Source organism: Phlebotomus papatasi, chromosome 2 (genome assembly GCF_024763615.1).
Source record: "Phlebotomus papatasi isolate M1 chromosome 2, Ppap_2.1, whole genome shotgun sequence".
Taxonomy (NCBI): Eukaryota; Metazoa; Arthropoda; class Insecta; order Diptera; family Psychodidae; genus Phlebotomus; species Phlebotomus papatasi.
Window position 1 is genome coordinate 70178624 of NC_077223.1, and position 23535 is coordinate 70202158.

At 31.6% G+C, this 23535-nt stretch overlaps 1 protein-coding gene across 3 annotated transcripts in view; it reads right to left on the bottom strand.

Annotated features, from left to right (window-relative positions):
• LOC129804190 (scavenger receptor class B member 1) overlaps positions 1-23535 on the bottom strand; it is an 80052-nt gene that overhangs the window by 15388 nt on the left and 41129 nt on the right. For 2 of the 3 annotated variants that reach the window (XM_055851274.1, XM_055851275.1), the window contains exons 2-3: positions 21900-22199; positions 10741-10993 (exon numbers count right to left, since the gene is read on the bottom strand). In XM_055851274.1, the coding sequence (XP_055707249.1) occupies positions 10741-10993; positions 21900-21960 (314 nt within the window). In that variant the 5' untranslated portion in view covers positions 21961-22199. The remainder of the gene's footprint in view (positions 1-10740; positions 10994-21899; positions 22200-23535) is intronic. The other variant, XM_055851276.1, reaches the window with a different exon arrangement.

Genomic DNA, 23535 nt, shown 5'->3' on the forward strand with positions numbered 1-23535 from the left:
GTCTATGCACCAAGTTGCAATTTTCACTCGATATATAACCTTTGCCGAAAACCGCAAGTCGATATCTTTTTTAGTTTAGGAGCTATTAAGCTCCAAAGAGCGGCCGGCCGGCCGGCCGGCCGGGAACGTAAATTAGCCACATATATATTCGTGATCAGTAAGTGCTGAAACACATTTTGGCCAAATTTGAGGTCGATCGGACGACATGAAATTTTGTTAGGATTATAGTAGGTGAGATTGTTAAGAATCTCACCTAATACCCCCCACAAAAAGAGTTTCATGAAAGAGATGGCTCCTCGACAATGGCACGGTCAGGCACGAAACCCTGACAAATGAGCCCACATCAAGAAGCTCAGCCAGATAATTAGGAGTGGCAGTCTGCAGTAAACGTGTGATAAAAGTAGTGATTCTGGACCGGAGGTAAATATAAAGCGGACAACCAAGAACGGCATTCGCATGAGTAGAGATATGGTCATACTTTCGCAGATCAAAGACATACCTGACACAGGAGTTAAACGTCGTATTCAGACGACGCGACGTCTTGAGTCAGTGTCACAGAAATAAAAGAGCTCCATAGCATAAAGAAAGTGTGGAACAAGAAGGGAGCGGACCAAGAGCAAGCGAATATCTTCTGGTGATAACCATCCTTATGTACTATTTAGAATTAAATAAAAGCTTACGAACAACAAGAGAAGCAGTCACACCTGAAAACCAACGTCACCAGTATGTACGGTAATTTTTCGACAAAAGAAACTCGAAGGGTGCAAATGAATTCTAAGAAAATGGTTAAAGTCTAGCAATAACAATTTGATCTCTTTATTAATCATTACGATAAGGACCAATATGGGAGAACCAGCATGTTTGCGACATAGTTTTATGTTTTGACTTTAAAGCATTTATTTCCAAAACTTAGAAAATTATCTTGAAATTTTGTATAGCAGTTAGTATACTCATCACAGTATATACTTTATTTAAATAACTTGATTAGTGTTGTTGTCACATTTTTTTAAATAAGCAAATAGGGGAGACTGGGGCAAAACTTGTCAAAACGCATATTTAATTCTTTCATGTTCTTTTTCAAATAAAATGTTTTATAATGATCATACCAAAGAAACAAAATAGCTGCCTTACAAAACCAAGTATTAAACATATCTTTTAGTACCCTTTTAAAAAACTTTAAGTGAGAATTTTCTGTTGAAATTCCTATAGACCATCTTAAGATCATTAAGAGTGCGCCACTTTACTTAAACTAATCTCAGTGATGGAACCAAGAGCGTTATTAGCAAATAAAAAGAATTTTTGGTTCTATATTGCCTTACTTAAGGATTTCTACAAGACTATATTAAGGAAAAATTGTTTCTTGGGTATTCTTATCGGAAATTTACTGCTCTACAACACTGCAGAAGACTATTTTCCTCTATCTCGAAAGAAATATGATTTTCGAATCATTTTCTAAAAGTCGATTTTGTCGAGATTCTCAAAATTGCTGGGGCAAATTTTGTCAGTCTGCGGATAATTTGTGACGTTTTACTCTCGCAAACGTTAAAAATATCAAATAGACATATTTTTATAGGAAATTTATTCCTCTACGACTTTGTCGAAGATAATTTTTCTCTATCTTAACGAGAAATGTGCTTAAATTGAACTAATCAGTATTGATATTTTCTTTAAGACAAATATTCCAAAAATAGGGCTCAAAATTTCATTATTTTTTATTTTACATTCATCGAATCCCTTGAAACTTTGCAAGTTTAATAATGTTCATGAAGGCTATCTACAATAAGCCTCAGTCTCTTTTATTTTAGAAAATAGTGTATATTGAAATTTTCGTTTTGTTAAATTTTGCCCCAGTCTCCCCTAACAATCCACCATGTCTCAAACATGCAGGCTATGACTGGTCTGTATCCTGTCCATGGACGGCCCATCATCTAAAGCGCTCGCCTTCCAGTCTTCGATGCCAAGGAAGACAAAGTCAATTCTGTAAGTGTTATCACTCAGCCTAACCTAGTTATCATGATTATTCTGACCAAAGTAATGGAGCATCAAAAAATAAATATTAAAACGGTCAGAACTTCTATTCTATTTGAAAGAATTTGATCATCGAAGGCGCAAATGTAAGACATTATGAAATTCTACAACTCTTCAAAGCATTAAAACTTTACAGGATAATGACCAGCTCACAATAACTTTTGTTTGTAAACATGTTTTCAAAATTTCCTATGAGAATAAGCGAGATAACTTGATCTAGATCTCATTCACTCTTACTGAAATGTCAAAAACATGTATACTAAACAAAAGTTATTGTGCGTTGGGCATAATAGTAATTTCGATGTCAAATATTTTTAAATACTCGTTTTCGATTTCGAAAAAAATTGTGCTATGTAGGTGCATCCCTTTCAATAGAATGCAATACTCATCTGTCTTTCCCTGTTTCAAACTTTTTAATCGATCGTTATATCAACAAATTATATTTTTATTTTTATGCTTATTAACGTAATTTAATTAAACCTTTTGTCTTGCATTGGTCTTCTGTATTCCATGGTGTTTTAAAACAGAACAACCTGTGATAATCCTAAAGCTTATTGTAAAGAGATCTTTTTCAGATAACTTCGGAGTATTGACAACTCGGAATACGTTCCATTTTGATTGATGTGATTTTTTTAGAGTATAAGGAATACGCTTAAACCGCTTAAACTTAAACCAACCCTCAAAATTAAACTCATAATCAAAGTCACAAATATTTCGATTTGCAAATACTCCGAGATTATCTCAAATGAATCTAAGCTACATTAAGCTTATCTGGCTTTGTCACTGTTTTTTTTTATTGTGAGCTTAAACCATAAAAATAATTTTATTACAGAGATAATTCCTTGAAAAAGAGATCATTGGAGTGCAATTCTCGAAAGTTTAATGAGAAGTCACTGATAGTGCTGCGCGTTTCTTATGATCATTGAACAGGTAAATTCACTTCTCTTTGCTTTCTTCTTGTATTTGTGTTGTTTTCTTTTCATATATATTTTTTTCTGCAAGCCTCGTTATACAACAAAGAGATATGCATCCACAATATTTTATGAATTACTTTCAATTTTAACAAATACACTCAGCACACTCTCGCGCAAAAAAAAATTGAGTTACAATTTATTAATAAAGACGAAATATATTTCTACAAAAGTTTCCGACTTCATTGTGTGCAGTATTTTTTTTGTGGCACACGCATTTGAGAATGAGCTATATGGTGAAAAATATTTCCCATCGTTATTATAACATAAAAGAAGTGACATTTTGTAACGTTGCAGAAAAATGTTTGGTTTTGCAATGACTACGGAGTACCAGTGTTTTGCTAACCCCACCTTCCTGGGAATTGATGTTTTCTTCTTGTTTTCCCTGGGTGCAACTTCGTACTGGAGAAAAATACACATACGCCAAAAATATGCAAATATTTTGCCAAACCAGACTCACAAATAACTCTGCCATAATTTGTCATAAATTTTCTGGTGTTGCAAAACCACTTTTGTGTCGTTCTTTTTTTTTATGTATAAGAGGTATTTCAGTTAATATTCTTCAAATAATGTAGAAGTTTAGAAACATTTGCATGAAAATGTATAAATACGAATTTTCAAACTCAGAAAAGACTTAATGACTTAGGATTTACATACATTGCTATACTAATAATTTCTCAAGATTTCACTGAATTCAATATTTACTTTTAATTAATAATTTTTTTTTATTCTGTTGCATTCTATAATTGACTGTTGTCAAGTGGATGGTGTTATTATTACAAAAAATTAATTGATAATAATAATTAAGAACTATCTGAATTAATCCAATTTATTCTATTAAAACCTATAGTAAACTTTAAATTCTTTTTCTAAAAGTTATGTTAAAATTTTATTGCAAATTATGATAGATGCACAAACAGTCCAATTAATGGAAAGATTTAATTTAGTATACATTTACTATTGTTAAAATATGATTATTAAAAAATACAAATTTAATTCGTATAAAAGCGTAAGTGGAGAGTTGGAAAACTCAATTTATCCACCCGATTTCTCAAAAATAGGTTTGTAAATAATCTTTTTCTACGTTTTCTAGATAATTATTGCTGTCTTAAATAAAATATGAAGATTGAACCTAGGTAACTTGCATTTGAAATAAATTATTAAAGGTACACTGAGAGAAATCCGAAAAAGTTAAAATAACATTCCGGAAATGTTAATTTTACCCTGCATTATTGATCCAAAATCCGTGTAAATATTACCCTTTTGAGGTGTATTGATGGTTAAAGTAACCTTTTTCATGTTAATTTTATCCTTAAAAAGGTGTAAAATTAACATTAAAAAATGTTGATATATTTTTACACTTAAAAAGTGTTAAAGTTATGAGGAAAAAAGGTTAATCGCACCCTCTTTTTTTTCTCAGTGTACGAATTAAAATCGAACAGTTTACTTCTAATATTATTCTTATTTTACAATATCATTTAATCATCTATTTATCAGTTAATTTTATTCCGCCCTAAGACCTATTTGTGAATAAGTTTTAAGGTTTGTATGAAAAATGAAAAGAGGAAGTCTTTCTCCTGAACATTTTTTTAGTACATGGCTAGACTGTTCTTATGTGCTTCTGCGTTATCAACTTTTCTCTTCTACTGATTTTTGTCACGATTGTTTTCTGTAGTCCTTATCGTGTTTCAAAACCACCAAACAGTCATGAGCATGACAGACACCGACACAAAGAAAAGTCGATTAAGCAGAAGTACATGAGAACAGTCATGTACTAAAAAAGATGTTCAGGAAAAAGATTTCCTCTTTTCATTTTTATTTGGACTAGCACGATTACAGAAAAGTGAGTCGGCCTAATTAAAGATTTTTCTCATAATAAAATTTTTCGCTCAGAAAAAAATTAAAAATACCACATATTGCTGTCAAAACTATTGGTACAACTATTTTTTCAATACAATATTTCTGCGTCGCGAATATTAATTATGGATTTAGAAACGTTTACGCAAAAATTTACAGCTTAATGTTATGCTATATTGAGTCCAAAGGAGGAAACCAAAAAACAAAAACATAAGAAAAAATCAGCCAACACCTTTAAGGTGGCGCTTTGGGTGAGATTTGAAAATGTGACTAGCATCATAAGGTATTGCAACAGTGCAAGAAGACGAATAAATTAAATTTGTGGAGTCTGGTCACAACATGGAAATTTGTAGAATTGACCGAGTGTGCTCAATTATTTTTGGCTCAGAGGTACTCAAAATCAAAAGACATCAAGTTCTTGAAATTTAAGTTTCTGTTGGCATTGACAAACTCTTCAACCTAAAAGTTTGCAGTGTTCAAATTGACTTAATTGAGCTCAGCAAATTTAATTTAAATCACACTTTTGTGAAACTTGATAAATTTGGCAGACATTTAATTCAACAATTGAGATTTCAGTTGAAAATTCATTGTCCGTGGAAAAGGTCGCATATCGAGAGATAAAGAAATTAAGCAGTACAAAAGACAGCAAAAAAACGATATATGTGTCGTACATAAAAAATTTAAATATCGCAATTGTAAGGCAACTTTCTCTCTCTGCAATGTTTTTCAACATCAACACATTTTTAGCATAACTCTTTCTGTTTTTTTTTCCTCATTATGCTGTTAGCAAAGTAAAATCAACATCCCTGAAAAACTGTGACCATATTGTGAGAAGGAGGAGTCGGATTAAAGGAAATCATCAAGGTGAGTCTCATCCCAAAAGTCCCTCACAAGAAAATGTATAATACTTTAGAAAGTAATGAGTTGATTCGTAATTTGTGTCATGGAATATCCAACGTATCACTCATTGTACAGAGCATTAATGGTCGAAATTTATTATAAAAATACCATTGTTCAACTAAAAATCTTATGTGAATCAATGTGGTAAATTAAAGAACGTCAATGTTTGCATACGAAAGTATCACCGATAGCTGCTTAAGACAATTAGCATGCCCACATTGGCCACAAAGAAGGACTTTTTTTTCGATCAGTGTGCATTAAGCATTGCATAACGAATTGCTGCCTGTCTGTGGTTTTTTTTGCGACTCTACAGCTCCATAATTAATTCGTTAAGCAATAATCGTATGTCAGTGGGTGAAATTAAAGAGTGTGAATGAGAGGGACACCCATCAGGAAAGTCCAAACACTATAAAATTGCAAAAAGAAAGCGGATATGTCAATAAATCAAAGAATAAGAAAGTGAGATATTGGTTGAAGGTTGATGTTTTGCGGAATAATTTGCATATTACTTAATCCAATGCATTTAATAAACCAAAAGAATTCTTACTCACATTGAGCTTCAGAGGATGTTGGAAATTTTATATAAACTCACAGAATTTATGATGGAGTTCCTTTATGTGATTTTAACACCGACAAAATTTTGAATTTTTATATAATCTCCCCGGTCTCTCTCATTTATTCGCTTGTTTATTTAAATAAGAGAAATAAAAGAATATGTTTCAATATTTAAATCCTAATAAAACTATCGAAAAAATGAAGCTTTGGATTACGTGACCACTAAATTTTGCATAGCTTTTCACCGGCCGGTGTAAAGCAACGCTGCGATAGTATTCTATGCTGAAAATTACTTTGTTTATTAAGGTGCTCCCACACTTTCAATTAAAATTTCAATTAATCGAAATTTGACCTCTTACTCTTTCAAAGAGAAATCAAATATAATTGACACTTTCTATAAGATTTAAATAGAGATTTCAATTTTATTTTCAATTTCAATTTTCTATTGACGGAAAAAAATAATTATTACCTGATTTCAGTTTGAGTCAGAGATATAATTTTAATCGATTGAATTTCTACAAACTGAATTATGGAAGCATGCACCAATAGGTTACGCCTGTTACACCTCCAATTTAGTAGTTTTGGCATAATTTACAAGGATTTATCTAAGGAAGTAAGTGTTCTTTATTAACCTGTCGCACAATTAGCATCATTAGACTAAATACATATGCACATAAACCAAGTAAAACATGGGGTATTTTATAGCTCTTAAAATAACGAACAGCTCTACAACTAATTAAAGTTAAAACTGGTGAGGTAACTTTGTATGATCTTATAGGAGCTGTAATTTCTTTGAAAATTGGATTACTATCCAATAATGGTGCTATTCCAATGAAAAATGAAAAGGGGAAATCTTTCTTTTGAATTTTTTTTAGCATATGACTGTTCTCAATTGCTTCTACATAATCGATTTTTCTCTATGTTGGTTCCTATCACTACTGTTTGGCGGTATCAAAACACAACGAGGACGGGAGAAACAGTCGTGAAATGAACCAACACAAAGAAAAGTCGATAATGCAGAAGCACTTGAGAACAGTAAAGTGTAAAAAACTGTTCAGGGGAAAGACTTCCTCTTTTCATTTTTCATTTGAATATAGCCTTATAATGCAAGTTTGAGGAATGCTCAAATTCCTATCTTTCTTACAACGCTCTAAAAAATATTGCACATTAAATTTTTCGATGATAACAGCTGTTTAGTATTGCAAAATAGGAAAAGTATCAAACAGACGAGTTCGATTCGATCTTAACACAAAGTTAATCATTTCGTCATTTTTTCTACATTTACTGGTATAATGGTGCTACTCCAAAGAAAAATAAACATGTTTTTCAGCATTTTACTGTGTAGAAGTCAAATCTTCTATCAAGATTACAACGGTCATAATTTGAAAGTTGCGAGTCACCTTCCCTCTCTGGGACGGTACTGCAATATACTACGTATACTCCGGTATTCATGGTGACAGAGAGTGAATCTTGAGAAATCCACAAAGACAAAAGCATCAAGCTTCGTGTTCTGGGACTTGGAAAGTAGATAATTAGATTTCCCAGGGTCCAGAACAAGAATTGTTCTCAAGTATTTCTACATAATCAACTTTGTTTATGTTGGTCCAGTCACGACTCTTTGGTCGTTTTAGAACACGGCGAGTTCTGGGGAACACAGTCGAAACAGGAAACAATAGAAAGAAAGTCGATAACGCAGGAGCACTTAAGAACAGTAAATAACTAAAAAAAAAAATATCCTAATTTTTATTGGAATTACTCATTAAGATTACAAAGTTTACTTCAAAATTTACCCCTAATTATAGTTATTTATTACAATAATTTTATTATTACTATTGATTTATAATGCATTGAAACATTTTTAGTCTTATTCTGGATTCTAGGACCTTTCAAATGAGTCCATGCTTGTCCAGATCGATTAAAAAAATAAGCTCCAGAAAGCTTTGCAGCCTTTGACCCTGAAAACCTATAAGAAAGTATGCTTCAAGGTTACTTTCGTCCATCTCCTATCCATTACTTTCGTCTAAACTCGATGATATCTCAAACACATCCAAAAATTAGAGAAATCACCCAATGTGACTGTTTGTCACCGTTCATCCATTCAGACGATTAGTAGAGCTAGTGCCCAAACGATAAAGGACAGAGCTTTCCTTGTTCGTGGGACAACCCAACTTTTTCCTTCTCTATATTATCAACGTTATATCAACATAAACTTTATTCGTCTTTTAATTATCTTTTTGCATACAAAGGAATTTTTCGAGATATTTGAATTTTAGGATGTGTATTCAAGATTCTCTAGGTAAGTTTTATTGGTAAAAATAACAGGGGCACTGGAAGGATCCTTCTAAAAAGATCATAACCTGAAAGTCTCAATTTCGTCAAAGCAAATAGATCTTTCTTCTAAAGATCACTTCACTGATCTGCAGCCTCTGCAGTAATCTTTTGAAATCCTTTAATCTTTTCGAATAGTGAAAATTTTCTAATGCAATTAAAACAATATTTGTATAAAGAACAAAAGTTACTTCCAATTAAAAAAATAATCAAAGTACAACAAATATTACTCATTCACAAAACAAAACACAAATTAATTCACACACAATCTAATTTACAAGAACTTGAACAAGATAGTAGAAGACAGGGAGATATAATAAATATTCGACCTAGGACTACAAAATAAGGTACTAAATCTATTTCATTCAACTCAATAGCTAATTACAATAGCCTTCCTATAAACTTAAAAAGGAATTCTAAAGAATACACACTAAAGAAATTAAAAAAAAACTGTAATTGAACTGTATGTAATTTATAATATCACACAAATCTAAACAATATTAAAACTTATGGTGACTGAATGATCTCTTGTAAGGATCCTTCAGTAGCAGAATTTCAAACAAATGACACTATCAATTAGAATATCAAATAAGAAAACCTAAAAGAAAAAGTCAGCTGTGGTTTTCCAGCGAGATGTATTCAAAAATAATAATAAAAATTAGGAAAAGTTTCATGTACTATAAGGATTTTTAGCAGGTAATCTTTTTTAAAAGAATCCTTTGAATCTTTCAAAGAATGAAAATTTAATATTTTCGTAAAAGGTCAATATAATCCTTCAAAAAAAAAAGAATTGAAATAAACCATTTGAAAGGAGTAGATCAGAATTGACCCCCGCAAGGATAGCGAAATTATAAATTTGATCCGTTTTTTACCAGTGTTATCATCTTTATTTGAAATTTTCATTGACAATCAAACGGTGATAAAGAGGTCGTTACTCAATATATTAGGGCAAATTTGGATTTGTTGAAAAGGTCTTGGAATCCTCAAACATTTGAATTAGTTCAGATGAACTGGATATATAAACGCAGTTTGTCAAGCTATCTCAATACAAGAAAGTCAAGGAGATGAACTCCCTCCGGATGCGTCAGGAGGTGCAATCCTTTCAGGACAGGAAAACACAAAATTCTTTGCCAAAGCTTTCGACGCTTCAACGCGTCTTCCTCAGTGGCTAAAAGCGTCGAAAGCTTTGGCAAAGAATTTTGTGTTTTCCTGTCCTGAAAGGATTGCACCTCCTGACGCATCCGGAGAGAGTTCATCTCCTTGACTTTCTTGTACTAATTGCCGTCAGTAGTCTACCGAAATATCTCAATACACTTTCTGGGTTGTATTGAATAAGAGTAGTTCAATATATGCGAGAATTAAAACCTCCATAAACACAAGTTCAGAAATTAATCAAGAGATTTTTTTTAGAATTTTTATTATAAAAGATCTCTCGTTATTTTAAAAGGTTTTTCTCCTTTGTTTTCTTTACAATTCTTCTGTAATGTACTTCCTTTTGCACATCAAAAAAAATTTTTTATAACGCACATTTTGTGTAATAATGAGAAAGATATTGATATAAAAATGTAATTAAACAGCGATTTAAAAGCTGTCATTTCGTTCACCATGTCGCACATTGAATTGGAGTGAATCCAATAAAGAAAACTCTCACACAAAATTTAAAAATTACCCAATCAGCTTTATTAGCAAATATCTCCTTCCTGAATGCGAAAATATTAATTATCACCGAAGTTGTCAAAAATCGCAGATTTTTTAATGAAAATCTTATATTTCTATTTTAATACTATTGAATTGATGCTACTTAAAAAATTAAAATTTCATCTAAATCTTTGAATAAATACTTCATTTTGAACGTCGAATTTCAACACTATGCTGACGTCAATTTGCATATTTGTCTGAATAAATAATTTTAGTATTCATGATTACTCATTTCCTAACTCAAGTTTCTGTCCGATGAATATACAAGATGAATATTGTATTCAAATTAAAATTCAATCAGCACCGACATATGCGATAATCAAATTAAGATGCTTGTTAGAAACAATGGATTCGGCACTTTTTGCAATTTTTGATCAATTAAAGTATTTAGGAGAAGACTTACAGGTAAACGTAAGGTCCTAACTCATCAAGGATGGGCTTCGAGCCATTGTTGAGGAACTCATCGGCATTGGTGACGTTGTAAACGTAGAGGCGGATGAAGGGTTCTACGGGTGGTTTTGACCACCATCCGAAGGACTGTCCACCCGGTCGTAGAGCCACTTGGTGGTCAATTACTAATCTAACTAGGGCTGAGAATCCAAATGTGACTAGAACACCTAAAACTAGAAGGCACAGCGCAAACGCTATGACGAACCCTGTAAAGAAAGAAAAAGAGATTTACGGAATTAGAAGATAGTTTTTCGGATAATAAAATGTAAAAACTTAATTAAATTTTATGTCATTCTTAAAATTAAATTAGAAGTTTCTGCATCCCAGACTAAGAGGTTTTATAATACTTTTAGAGGAGTGTTCTTCTAATTATATCAACGGTTTCCTACCGGGTCATCGCCAATGTTTCAACAGGACAGATGGAAAACCACGAGAAGGCTATTAACGGCCAATTAACAATACTTTGATTCCCGTTATTATTCGAATTCAACATCGTATATTTGGTCAAAAAATCTCCCAGTAATTAAATTAAGAGACTTTCAGAAGGTGTTATGGGTTTCTTCCCATTGAAAATTACACGTTTAGTCGCCAACGAACAATTAACTGAGGTTATTTCATAATCACAGCTATTGAACTCACATTCGCAGAATATATTTTACATATGATTCCGTATTGAAAATCTTACTAATTGGAGAGATGGAATATGTTTAGGACACTTTACGTTTATCACATTATTTTTAATATAAATAAAAACTATTAGGAAAAGCTCTGAAGCTTCTTATCGTCTCAACTTTTAAGATGAAATATTTCTGCTTTAAATTGGATGACTGAAAGCCTCTGCATATTTTCAAGAAGTAAATATACATCAAAATTAACCATTTAATTTTAAAATTCTTGTGCAAAATTTTTTAATATAACACTACTATTTTATTTAAGTTTGTTGACCAGAAGCATTTAAAAGAATCACATATGGTATAATCTAAAACAGACTAAACACTAGCTTTTTAATGCATTTACCATGAAAATGCTCAACAGGTTGAAAAACATTTGCAGGGCAAATAAAGCTAATGTTCTTGATGTCATTCGAAGGTGTATGGACAATTTCCCGAAACGTTTTGCAGTGATGGGGAAACAAGTGTGAGAAATCTCAATGATTAATCCGGGTTATTTGCGGTGAGTTTAGAGTTCAGGAACAAATCGTGAATCAGTAATCAAGAATTTTATTCAGCGCAATAAAACGTGCCAAGTCTGAAGTTGGACTCCGGAGCTTTGATTGCATGATTAGTGGTGATGTTTGTACGAGAGATGCTGTAGATTTCTTCGTTTTACGATTCAATGAATTCATCACAGGGCTATTGTGACACTAAAGCTCCTCATAAACTGAAGAATATATCAAATCTAAAGGACGCCACAAATTCGAGGATTTTCACATTTATATAAAGCTTCTTAAACACAAAATATTGCAGAATTATTTTCCTGACGATAGATTGCTTTGTGCGATATTTAACCGGGAAATAATTGTCTAAAATTAAACCCCAATTTCATCTTTTGAATTGAAATGAATTTTCAATCTTTTGTTTGAAAATGTGAAATTCAAATGTGAATTGAATCAAATAAATGCATTCTGTGAGATACACTTTCAGATTTGCATTCCTTTGGTAAAACTGTCATGCACAGTTTCATTCGAGCATAGAATCGCAACATAAAAGGATGTATTGGAGAAAAAGTATTTAGATATACAATTTAATTCGATAAGTTGATTTCGTTTTTCAGAATCCGATAATACCAAATGAGCTAATCTAAAACAATTACCTTAAGCGCAGTTATTAGAGAATATTCTATGTCTCCAGATCGATAATGCAATTCAAGTTTAAGCGATGATGCAGTGCAACAGGGAAGAGTAGGGCATTGTGAAAATTAGGGGGAAGTGGGGCACCTCAGTGAAACTGAGCCATATCATAATGTAATTAAACTTCTCAATTTGTTTGTGCAGCTAAATTATATCACGATGAGACTCAATTTTATTTAAATATAGGAGAAAAATCCCAATTTTAAAGGTGCCCCACTTTCAAAGGTGCCCCACTTCCTCCTATAATTTTGTAAAATTATAATTTTAAGCTGTTTGACGAGAAGTCTTATTAACGTTTTATATTTAAAAAAAACTGTTTTTTTTGTAAAATACAGAAAAGTTTAACAATCTTATTTTAAAAAGTTATTTCAAAAATTATTTAAAAAAAACACAATTTGTGAAATGGTTAAACTAACATTTACCAGGGTCCAGGTCAAATCCCGAAAGCCAAAATCCCGAACGTTAAAATCCCGAAAGCCAAAATCCCGAATGAGCCAAAATTCCAAATTCTTAAAAGTGTCACAGCTACTCCCACGATTGCACCCACACTTGCTGGAGGCAAAGGGAAATTTTCTGTGTCTTCGGAAATTATTCTACAGATTTTCCTACATATAATTTCATCCCTTTCAGGATTTTGACCATTCGGTATATTGGCTTTCGGGATTTTGACCCGTGCGGGATTTTGGCCCTTGCGGGATTTCGGCATTCGGGATTTTGGCTGCCTCCGCATTTACCAACCACTATATGATTCGATTTTGCATTTGAAAATCTGGAATTTTGCATCTTTTTTAAGGTCTACTTCTCTATTTTTTTTTTTAAAACCCTTGAATTGTATTTTTTAAAACTCCGCAATTCACCTTTACTTCATGTTCTCCTCACATACTACAAGAGGAATTAATTCTAGTGACAAAACATAAATGTTATTATCAATATTTAATATACTTCGTGAAATTAAATGCAAATGTCAGACAAATTACTAAAAATGTGATTAATTTTGTTACCCTCAAAAATTTTCATTAAATAAATCAATGAAATTTGCATATTTTTATCACGCAAATCCAAAAAAAAAAATCTTATTTTAATTGCTATCAAAACAACAACAATAAATATCAATCGAAATTGTTTATTCGTTGCTTTAGAGAAATAATATCAATTGGAGTAGTGCGAGCAGTGATTTATAGATTTTGTGGTTTTTTCATGACTTTTTTTAAATGGTTATTAAATGAACTTTTAATACTTTAAGCAACGTATAAGTTTTTAATTCTTTTTATAGTTTTATAAGAAAAGTTTAAAGTCACAGTTTAAAAAGTCAAAGAATTATGCTTTAATAAATCATCAATTCCTATTTCCTTTATACCCTTTATACAGTATCATGTTGATCCGTAATATGTCAACTGTATATTAGGTGGGATGCTTAACAATCTGACCTATTTATTTATTTATTTAGGCGTGATTCTTACATAATCACACCTATTTTACTTGCAAGAGCAAAATGAAACAACTTTTTCAATGCCTCATTTGTGCCCCAGAAGTCTTGAGAATCTCTATAAAATTAACTTTAATAAAATGACTAAAAAATCATATTTTCTTTCGAAATTATGAAAATAGTCTTCACCAAAGTTTTATTGAGGAAATTTTTGTATTAGAATGTTCTGATTAAAATATTTTCGGAATAAAAGCTATTGTAAAAATAAAATATTCATTTTGTCACATTTTGTTCCAGTCTCTCCCACTAAAAAAATAAATTCACAAAAATAAGGGAATAAAAACAAAAAAGAAACAAATATCGTCTTGTACAAAATATTGTAGCATGTAATTATTCGAAAAATTTTATTTCTGTCAAAATTCAAAAGAAAGCTGTATTAATCTAGCTATTCTTAGAAATCTCAAGAAAATCTATAAAAAAAAAGAATTTTATGAAACGTATCGCATTCGCGTTTTTTTTTTTCTTAGAAGGCTTATTTTTAAGAATTCGGGAAACATTAATTTTCATTCTGTATTTAATTTTGAATGTCACCAGAAGGGGAATTCTGTAAGTTTTGTGGCATTGTCATATTTGAGTTCGAAACCTAACAATGCCAATCGAGCTCTTTGCTAATAACACACGAGTTCGAAAATGTAATTTATTTTTTTAATAAAATCTTTTTTTTTAATTATATTATGCGAATATAATCCCCCTTGATTTATTAAAGAATAATTCACCGCGTCTCAAATATGCAGGCTCTCCCTTTTATTTTTTTTTTCAAAAATCTCATGAGAGCTGATAATTTTTACATTACCTAATATATGTGAAATGTGTAGCAATTTCAGTTTGAATAAATAAGCTCGAAATCTTAAGTCGAACTATATCTCTATGACTTTATTTTATCGCTTTATAAGTTTTCATCAAACAAATTTCTATGGTAACAAACACCAATATAGCCCTACTCTCCTCTATATCCCGATTTATATTACTATTCCTCTTGGGACTTGACAAATAGTCATGAATTTTCACGAAGAAACTAGTCATTATTTTCCTCAGAAAATGACGATAGAAGGAGTATCATTGAGTAGTCTCAGCAATAAATCACAGTTAAAATTATCATAATAAGTCGTTTGAGTGTCAAGAGAAAATTGCATTATTATGCTTAACTCAAGGTACGTAGAGGTTCAACCTGAAAAAGTGTGCAATCCCAATAGACTTGGAAATTGTGTGTTGAGCCGAATACCAATACTAAAAGTCGCTCATCTCTGAAATAAATAATGAAGTGCCCTGAAAGTGATTTGTAAATCAGCCAAGGCAGAAAGAAAAAACGTGAGTTGTCTGAACGATTTTGTACTTCTTTCGCAATATTGAAAAGTTATTTGAGCTGTAGCATTGACCCAGGGTATGGCCGTGTTTACGGCAATTTAAGCACAATTTTTGATTAATACCTGTCAATGTGGGCTATCGAAGTCAAGAGGAATGTTGTCTTAAAGATCTATTTTTAATATTGTTAATCTAAAAGTAAGTGAGATTGACCAGATAACGATACTCATAAACCTTGTTCTCAAATAAAGTTTATTTTTTCGTTTTCTGAGCTATGGTGAGATTTCTGTTTTCTCTTGCCTTATGGTGATCATCAGCAATTATCTCAGATAAAAATGGCTTGTTTATCCATCATTCCTTGTCCTCATGATTAACTTTGGTGCACCATTGATTGCACAAAAAAATCTTTTCATGCACGCAATTTCGCATTTCCGAGGCAATAAATTAAAGTTTTTACAATGTTTTTCGTGGCGAGGACGTTTCATGTGGAAAAAATCGAATTTTGTCGCTGAAATGGACGATTTCTTCAATTTTCTCACTATAGTCAATCGACGGGATTGTCGAGAAAATTTCATTATGGTTTCCCCTGAGAGAATTTTAGTCAATGTTGCAATAGGTTTGACCTTCTCAAGAAAGAAACAACTTTGATAAAATTGTCCAGGGGGTCAGTGAATACAATCGAATCTTTTCTTTTGAGTGAAGAAAAATTCCCCACAGAAGCCTCAATACACGTTGAAATCCTCCCCATGTCAACAATCTTGTAATTCTTGTGGGAAGTTGCATGACAAAGTCAAATTTCCCATACAAATTGCGACATTTTGGCATAAAAGCCTCCACTTAATAAAGTGCAAATTATGATGAAATTATCTTTGAATACCGACAACCTTTTTTTGTCTTCAGGTGAATAATTAAATTAAAGGTTTTATAAATAGCAAATAAAGCGTCAGGAAGATACCTATTTTCCCTGGAAAATGATCTTTTATCACTTTGCATGATAAAAGGCAACAGTCGTGGGATAATTTGCAAAGAAAACACATTTACATACAAATACTTCTTGTATCTGTTGACACACGATGCTCAAAAACGAGAATTTCCCATTTTCACATTCCAACCAATTGGTATTCAAACAATTCAACGCCTCAGGATGAATATGATCAAAAAACATATTTCGCACAAATTGCTTGTATATAATTGGAAAAACAGCAGCTAGTATGGAAACGACTAACCTTTCGGCTTTAACTTCAATTGAGATTGTCCGATAGGACTACAAAAATTACTTGTTTTGCCCCTTCTTTGGTTTATGTTGTATAAACCAAAACGAGTAGAAGAAAATGTTGGTAAAAAAAATTTTTCGAGGGAAATTCATACCTTTGTTTCGATGCATTTTTCACACAAAGTTTTCATGATTATATTGTGCAAGATAAAAAGTTTGAATTGTTGAAGGGAAAATTTGTAGGTTGAAAAGAGTCTTTGTACAAGAGAATCCAAGTCTCTTATAGTTTCGAATGTTAAATTGGTAATTTGAAGGTTAAATAATTCCTTATTGGAGAATTTGTCATATTTCCTGACGTGTTATAAAGCATTTGTTAACCTCGTCATTTTTGCATTTTCCTGTGATGTGGAAATTTTTATTAGATGGTGCATTAATAGCATTCGACGGCCCCTGAACAATCCATAACATTTCTTAACTCTCGTCTCTTTCAACTTGTAAATTCTTCTTTGGTCTATTTATTTATTTACTAAAGCTTTATATATATTTAACACTTCATTGTGTTTTATAGGTTGAGAGTACTGAGAATTCATAACTAAATCCTAACTTTCACGATATGCTTTTATTCTTTACTAAAAGGTTTTTTTGAGTGGTTAGCAAGATTTAGCTTCTGACTTAGGGCCTAATGAGAGAAAGTCAGATATAACAAACATGCTTTGGAAGCTCTTAAAGGGCTCAATTTAGTACAAAGAAGTTACAATTTTTAGTGACTATAATATTCAAAGCGAATATGGGTATTTTAAATAAACATCCGCTTTCTAATAAAACAAATTTTATCATAAAAATTATTATGAGAAAATAAATTAGCAAAATAGTATAGTAAATATGTCAATTGCAAACGTTCTAGAAAAGCCTAATAAATACTGGGAAATTAATCTGAACAATTTTAAAGAACGCATATATATCAAAAGATTTTAATTTCATTTATTTTTCTTCAAGCCACGAAGGATAACTTTGATAATGCTAATAATAATGTGTTTTATCTTGTAAAAACGTTAGCTCTTAGGGTGAAGTGGGGCACCTGTGAATGTATTTTAATTTTTAATTTAAAGGCAACTTTAAAATTGGGATTTTTCTTCTATTTTTTAATAAAACTGAGCCGTATCATGATACACTTTAGCTCCAAAAATAGGCTGAGAAGTAAAATTACATCATGATATGGCTCAATTCCATTTAAAAATAGGAGAAAAATCCGAATTTCAAAGTTGCCCCACTTCCCCCTATCTCAAAAGAAATATCAAAATATTAAAAGGATTGAAAATTCAACAAATAATAAAATTGGCTTAAAGGCTTAACTGAATACAGCTCATATGAGCTATAAACCCTTTATTGAAAACAGATTTGTTATAGAGGGGATAAAGAGACTCTGTCTAAACGTTCGAACGTCAATCCTTTTATAAATTAAGAAGCAATAAAATTTATTACCTGTGAAAACAATAAAAAGAAAGCATTCGATGAATCTACGTAATTTATTTTATTTTTAAAAAATGATAAAATGCTATGTTTTTTGTTGTGGCTTATTGTAAAAGCACTTGCGTGACATTATAATATATCATTATAAATAGAAAAATAAACTCCCTCCGATTGCGTCAAAGGGTTTATCCTTTCAGAACAAGATATTTTAGTGAAAAAAATAATCGTGTCTTCCTGTCTTGGAAGGATAAAAACTTTGACGCAACTGCAGAAGAAATGTATATTCCAATTTTTTATCATTATTTTGGTTCGCCAATTTTTTTTCAGCATTAAGAATTCTCACTACTCTAAATTTAATCAAGTTTGCTTCAGTATAAACAAAAACCTTATAAATATGGCACAAACAAGAGCTTAAATGTTTTCATGATAATAAAGAACAAGACAATTAAAAATTAAAACGAGAACTCCTTATGTTTTCCAAAAAAAAAATAAATAAAATTTTTATAAAATTCTTCAATGACAGAACATTTTCTTATTGTATTTATAATTATACAGATTGCAATAAAGAAGTGCTTAAAAAAAAATAAATAAAATTAGTGTTGAATTTTATCAACCAGAAAATTTTTAACATCACAGTGAAAACCATACTCTCAATTTTATTTCAATTTAAATAAACTCAGTATTGGAAAACGTCCTACCTTCGGTCGACTCAAGCTTCGAACAGTTCATACTTAGGGGAAAGCGCGCTACCTTCGAACGATTCAAGTTTCGGACAATTCAATTTCTTCTCTATGTTCCTTATGGATTTCACCCATAGCTCTTTTCTGAAAATTTCATGCATTGGACTAGCTATTAAGGAGGTAAGCGGGTTTGAAGGCTTCAAAACAATCGATTTTTTTATTTGCTTATTAAATATAGGATAATAAAAGAACATTTTCTGAAAATCTCAAGTCAATCGGAATAAAACTCTCGGAGGTAGAGCAGTTTTAATTATGCATTTTGCCCACGCGCGCATATTGATTTAAAACTTTATACGTGTTTTTCTCAAAGCACCATTTTCAAAATCGGTTGTCAAGATATAGCGAAAACGCGTGAACCGATATTTCTGAAACTTTGCACACTTCTTCTAGATATAGTTGGCTCGTGCTTAACATGAGGGTTTTTAGAAATATTTATTTTGACGGATTCTATAGTATAAAACATATTAAAAAGTGGCTGAAATTAACACTTTTTTGAAAAAAGTTGTGCCAAAAATCGAAAAAAAAATTTAAAAAATCCTACTATTAAGCACGAGCCACATTCATATCCTAAAAGAAAGTACTAGTTTTATGGATATCAGATGAAGCTACTAGAAAAAACGTGAAAACGGAAAAAATGAGGGTGTTATCATACCATTTCTCAACGGCTCAATTTTGAAAATTTTCCAGTGAAATTATCCAACAAGGCCTACTCTATCAGATAGACGAAAATCTGAATTTATGAAATTTCATAGTTCAAAAATAAAAAATGGACAAAATTTAATTTTTTTCCCATGTCAAACCCGCATACCCCCTTAATATATAATATTATAATAAATCGTCCAAATAATTTTATATTATATAAAATATAATACTATAATATTATATTTTAAATAGAGAAAACACGGAATATTGACCTGGTTCTTCTTCTTTTTTATTCTCTAACTCAACGTTTCGGAGCTAGATGGCTCCTTCCTCAGGTCTACAATATATGTACATATAGGGTAAGTGTGCCAAATTCCGGCCAGCTTGCAATTTCGGCCACCTTTTTTGTTCCTCGAATTTCCATGATTTTTTAGTTCTTACATACTCTAGAGATTATACAATGCAAAAGAATAACAAAAAATTTAGCTTTGACAAACGAGATAAAGTGAAAAAGCATTGGAAGAATTCCCGAAGGGCAAGGAACTATGAGAATGAAGGTGGCCGAATTAGGGCACCAGAGCTAATGTCTACATTTTTATAGATTTTAAAATGTATTAAGAACGATTTTAAAGTAAATAAAGACGATAAACTGTCTACAAAGTTCTAAGCAACACTCCTAAAGTAGAAGGAATGAAAAAAATCAATTTCTATTAAAGATATTACATTTCAAACTTGAGACTTTGACGCTTGCATGCAACTATGCCGAAATTTCACCCACTAAACATAGATTTACAAGATATCTCATTTAAAATTGTATAATTCCTACACGAAAATTGGTGGGAAAAGGGTGTCCGGGAATTCTTTCACTATCACTTTTAAATTAATAGACGATGTGCACATGAAGGTGATTAGACTGGGAATGGGAATATGTTTTTTAAGGTCTCCGAAAACCAAGTTCCAGAGGCTGAATTTTTTAATGAAAATTTCAGAAAATGTACCATGAGTGCGAATGACTTTGTCCCCTGAGAGTGACTTTGGCACCCTCCTGTTCGTAAGCTTTTCTTTACTTCTAGAACTTAAGGATGGTCTTTACCGATCCTATATACCATTTCGGCTCGGTGAGAACCGTTCTTAAACATTTAAAAAAAAGCTTACACTGGAGAAATCCGAAAATGTTAAAATAACATTCCAGGAATGTTAATTTTACCCTGCAGTATTGATCCAAAATTGGTGTAAATATTACCCTTTATAGGTGTATTGGGGGTTAAAGTTACCTTTTTCATGTTAATTTTATCCTTAAAAGGGTGTAAAATAAACATAAAAAAATTTTGATATATTTTTACACATAAAAAGTGTTAAATTTATGAGCAAAAAAGTTAATCGCACCCTCTTTTTTTCTCAGTGTACGGACAGGAGAGTGCCAAAGTCACCCACAGGGGACAAAGTCATCTGTACTTACGATGCATATAAAAATGTTCCACTTTTATATGCCTAAGAGCTTGAATTAATTAAATTTATAAATAAAAAATTGAGAAATACATGGTGTTTTTTTGTAGATTTTGAGAGACGTAACCCCTTAACCCTTTAAGGACGATTGGGTAACCGGTGACCCAAAAATGAAATTTTTTCTACGGCCTTCTAAAGTTAGGTTTTGCTCTAAAAAGTAAGAAAAAGTGACTTTTTCTGACCCTCGATTTTTGACCCTCTCGTTCTTAAAGGCGTCTACACATTGGGAGCAATTTTCGTCAAAAATTGCGTTTTTGACAGAAATTTGACGTTTCCCCCTACAACACTGCAGGGAATTTCCTTCAAAAAAGCAATTTATGACAAAAAGTGCTCCCAATGTGTAGAGGCCATAAAGGGCTAAACCCAGTAGAGGAAGTGCCCATACTTCGTACGCTCCCAAGCTTCGTCATGACTAACATAATTAAATTTCAATGCTTTTTCCGATTTTGGACACTTTTGTCGCTTACAAAAAATTTCGTATTTCAAACATATTTTATTCGTTAGTTTATTTTTGCATAATGAACATCATTGTCAATTTATTTAAAAAACAGATTTATATTAATAAGTATGATCTATTATTTAAAATTAAGTTGCGTTGTGTAAGTTTAATGTGTAAACAAATCAATGGTGTTTTTTCAGTATTGAGATTTAATTAAAAAATTAGTGGCTTTAAAACTGAGTATCTATTGTAAGTTTCGCAGAAACGTCCACTGCCGTCTTAATTTTGTGACCAATCTCCAAAGTTTTGTGACTAATCTCTAAACACAAAAAGTACACTATAATTTTTTTTAGTGCGCAATATTAATTTGATCTTGACAAGTTTTCAAATCATTTTCAAAGTTATAACAGATTGGATAATCAGAAAATCCAATATTTGACAATAAAAGAATTTTCACAAACTTACACCACTTTCGAAGAAAAGCGCTGGATAACTTAGCACAGAGTTTATTCCTTCTGCCGTGCATTATGCCAAAATGGTTGCCGATGGTAAAAGAATTTCGCTATTTCTCCTTTTGCTTCAATGATTGTCTGAAGATCACTGAGTTTAAGTTTCTTGACTTTTCAACTCTCACCAAATTCTTCCACTGTAAAACCGTATCCACTACTCTTGGCGTGTCTCTTTGGCTTCTTTTCTATCTCATTCTCGGGTCTTTTTTTGTATCTTGTATCTTTTGTATCTTTTTTTGTATTTTGTATCACCTCACTGCACAGACAGGAAAAATTCATTGAGAAAGAGAGAAATACCGAGAAAATCACCTCACTGGCACAGTTGAAGGCAATTTCTTGGCATTTCACGGGTTGCATTGATAAACAAGAGTTCCCTGAAGACTCAGGCCAAAACAGAGAGAATCAACTTAATCGTATTTCAGAGAGATATATCGAGGAGGATTATGGTGACTCTTATGAAAAGTCCCTGGCATGTGGATTGGGTCAAGTTTATCGCATCAAAGTCAGTTGGGTAATGTCCCAATCAATGTGGTTCAATCGTCATCAATTGCCAGTTTCCCAGCAAGATATTTTGTAATCATCGTATGACATTATAAAATGTTATAAATACTTAAATTTATGTGAATTTATTTGAAATTTTAATCATTTTTCCAAGATGTTTCCTATTCATTGGTGATTTCATGTGAGTTTTGGACTATTAATCCAATTCATATATTAATTAACCATTCCCATCGAATAATCTCGCGCCATAAATGCAAGGTTTTCCGCGTTTTGCTGAATTTTGTTTATTTTCAAAACACCACCCACGAATATAATCTTTCCTACAAAATCACTAATCTGCAAAATCTGTTTAAAACACTCTTTTTTGTGTGGTATAAATAATTCAGAGTGATTTCTGCAAAAAAAACATTAAAAATTGCTACAACAACAGTTACGAAAAAAACTCTCTTTTTGAGATCTTTTTCCTCTCTAACACAAATTGATTTTATGTGTGATGTTTCCGAGAGAAAATTTTTGCAGCATACCAATGTGGAAAGTCTGCTTTAGTCGAATATTCATTTACACACTTGAGGTGGTTTTTTTTTTCAACCTTCTTTTACACCAAAAGAGCAAACTAAGCCAACAATTTGCTATTCCGTGCAATTACAGCAAGTTTGCCAAAGATATATACACTTTTTTTTTCAAAAGAAACATACAAATGGGGAAAATGCAAACAAGATGGTATATGAATAGTTTCAATCATAATCCATTCATTTATCTGTTTGTGAACATTTGGAAATGTAGAGTGATGAAATGGAATGTTGAATGAGGTGTGAAATATGAAATTCACATTAAGAAAGTGAAAGATTTATATCTCTCTAGGGCAATTGAGAGTTACTTTCCGAAAATTTTAAAATGACAATAGGATTAGTTTGAAAGTTTCCCCAGAAAACATAATCTCAGCTAAATGCAGTAAAGTTACAAATTCAATGAAAAAATATATATATTTTTTTATATTAAAATTCAAAGGTCCAAAATGGACGCAAATAAAGAATTATTATTATTAAAATTCTTCATGAAGAAATCAATCATTAGCTCTTGAAACATGAATT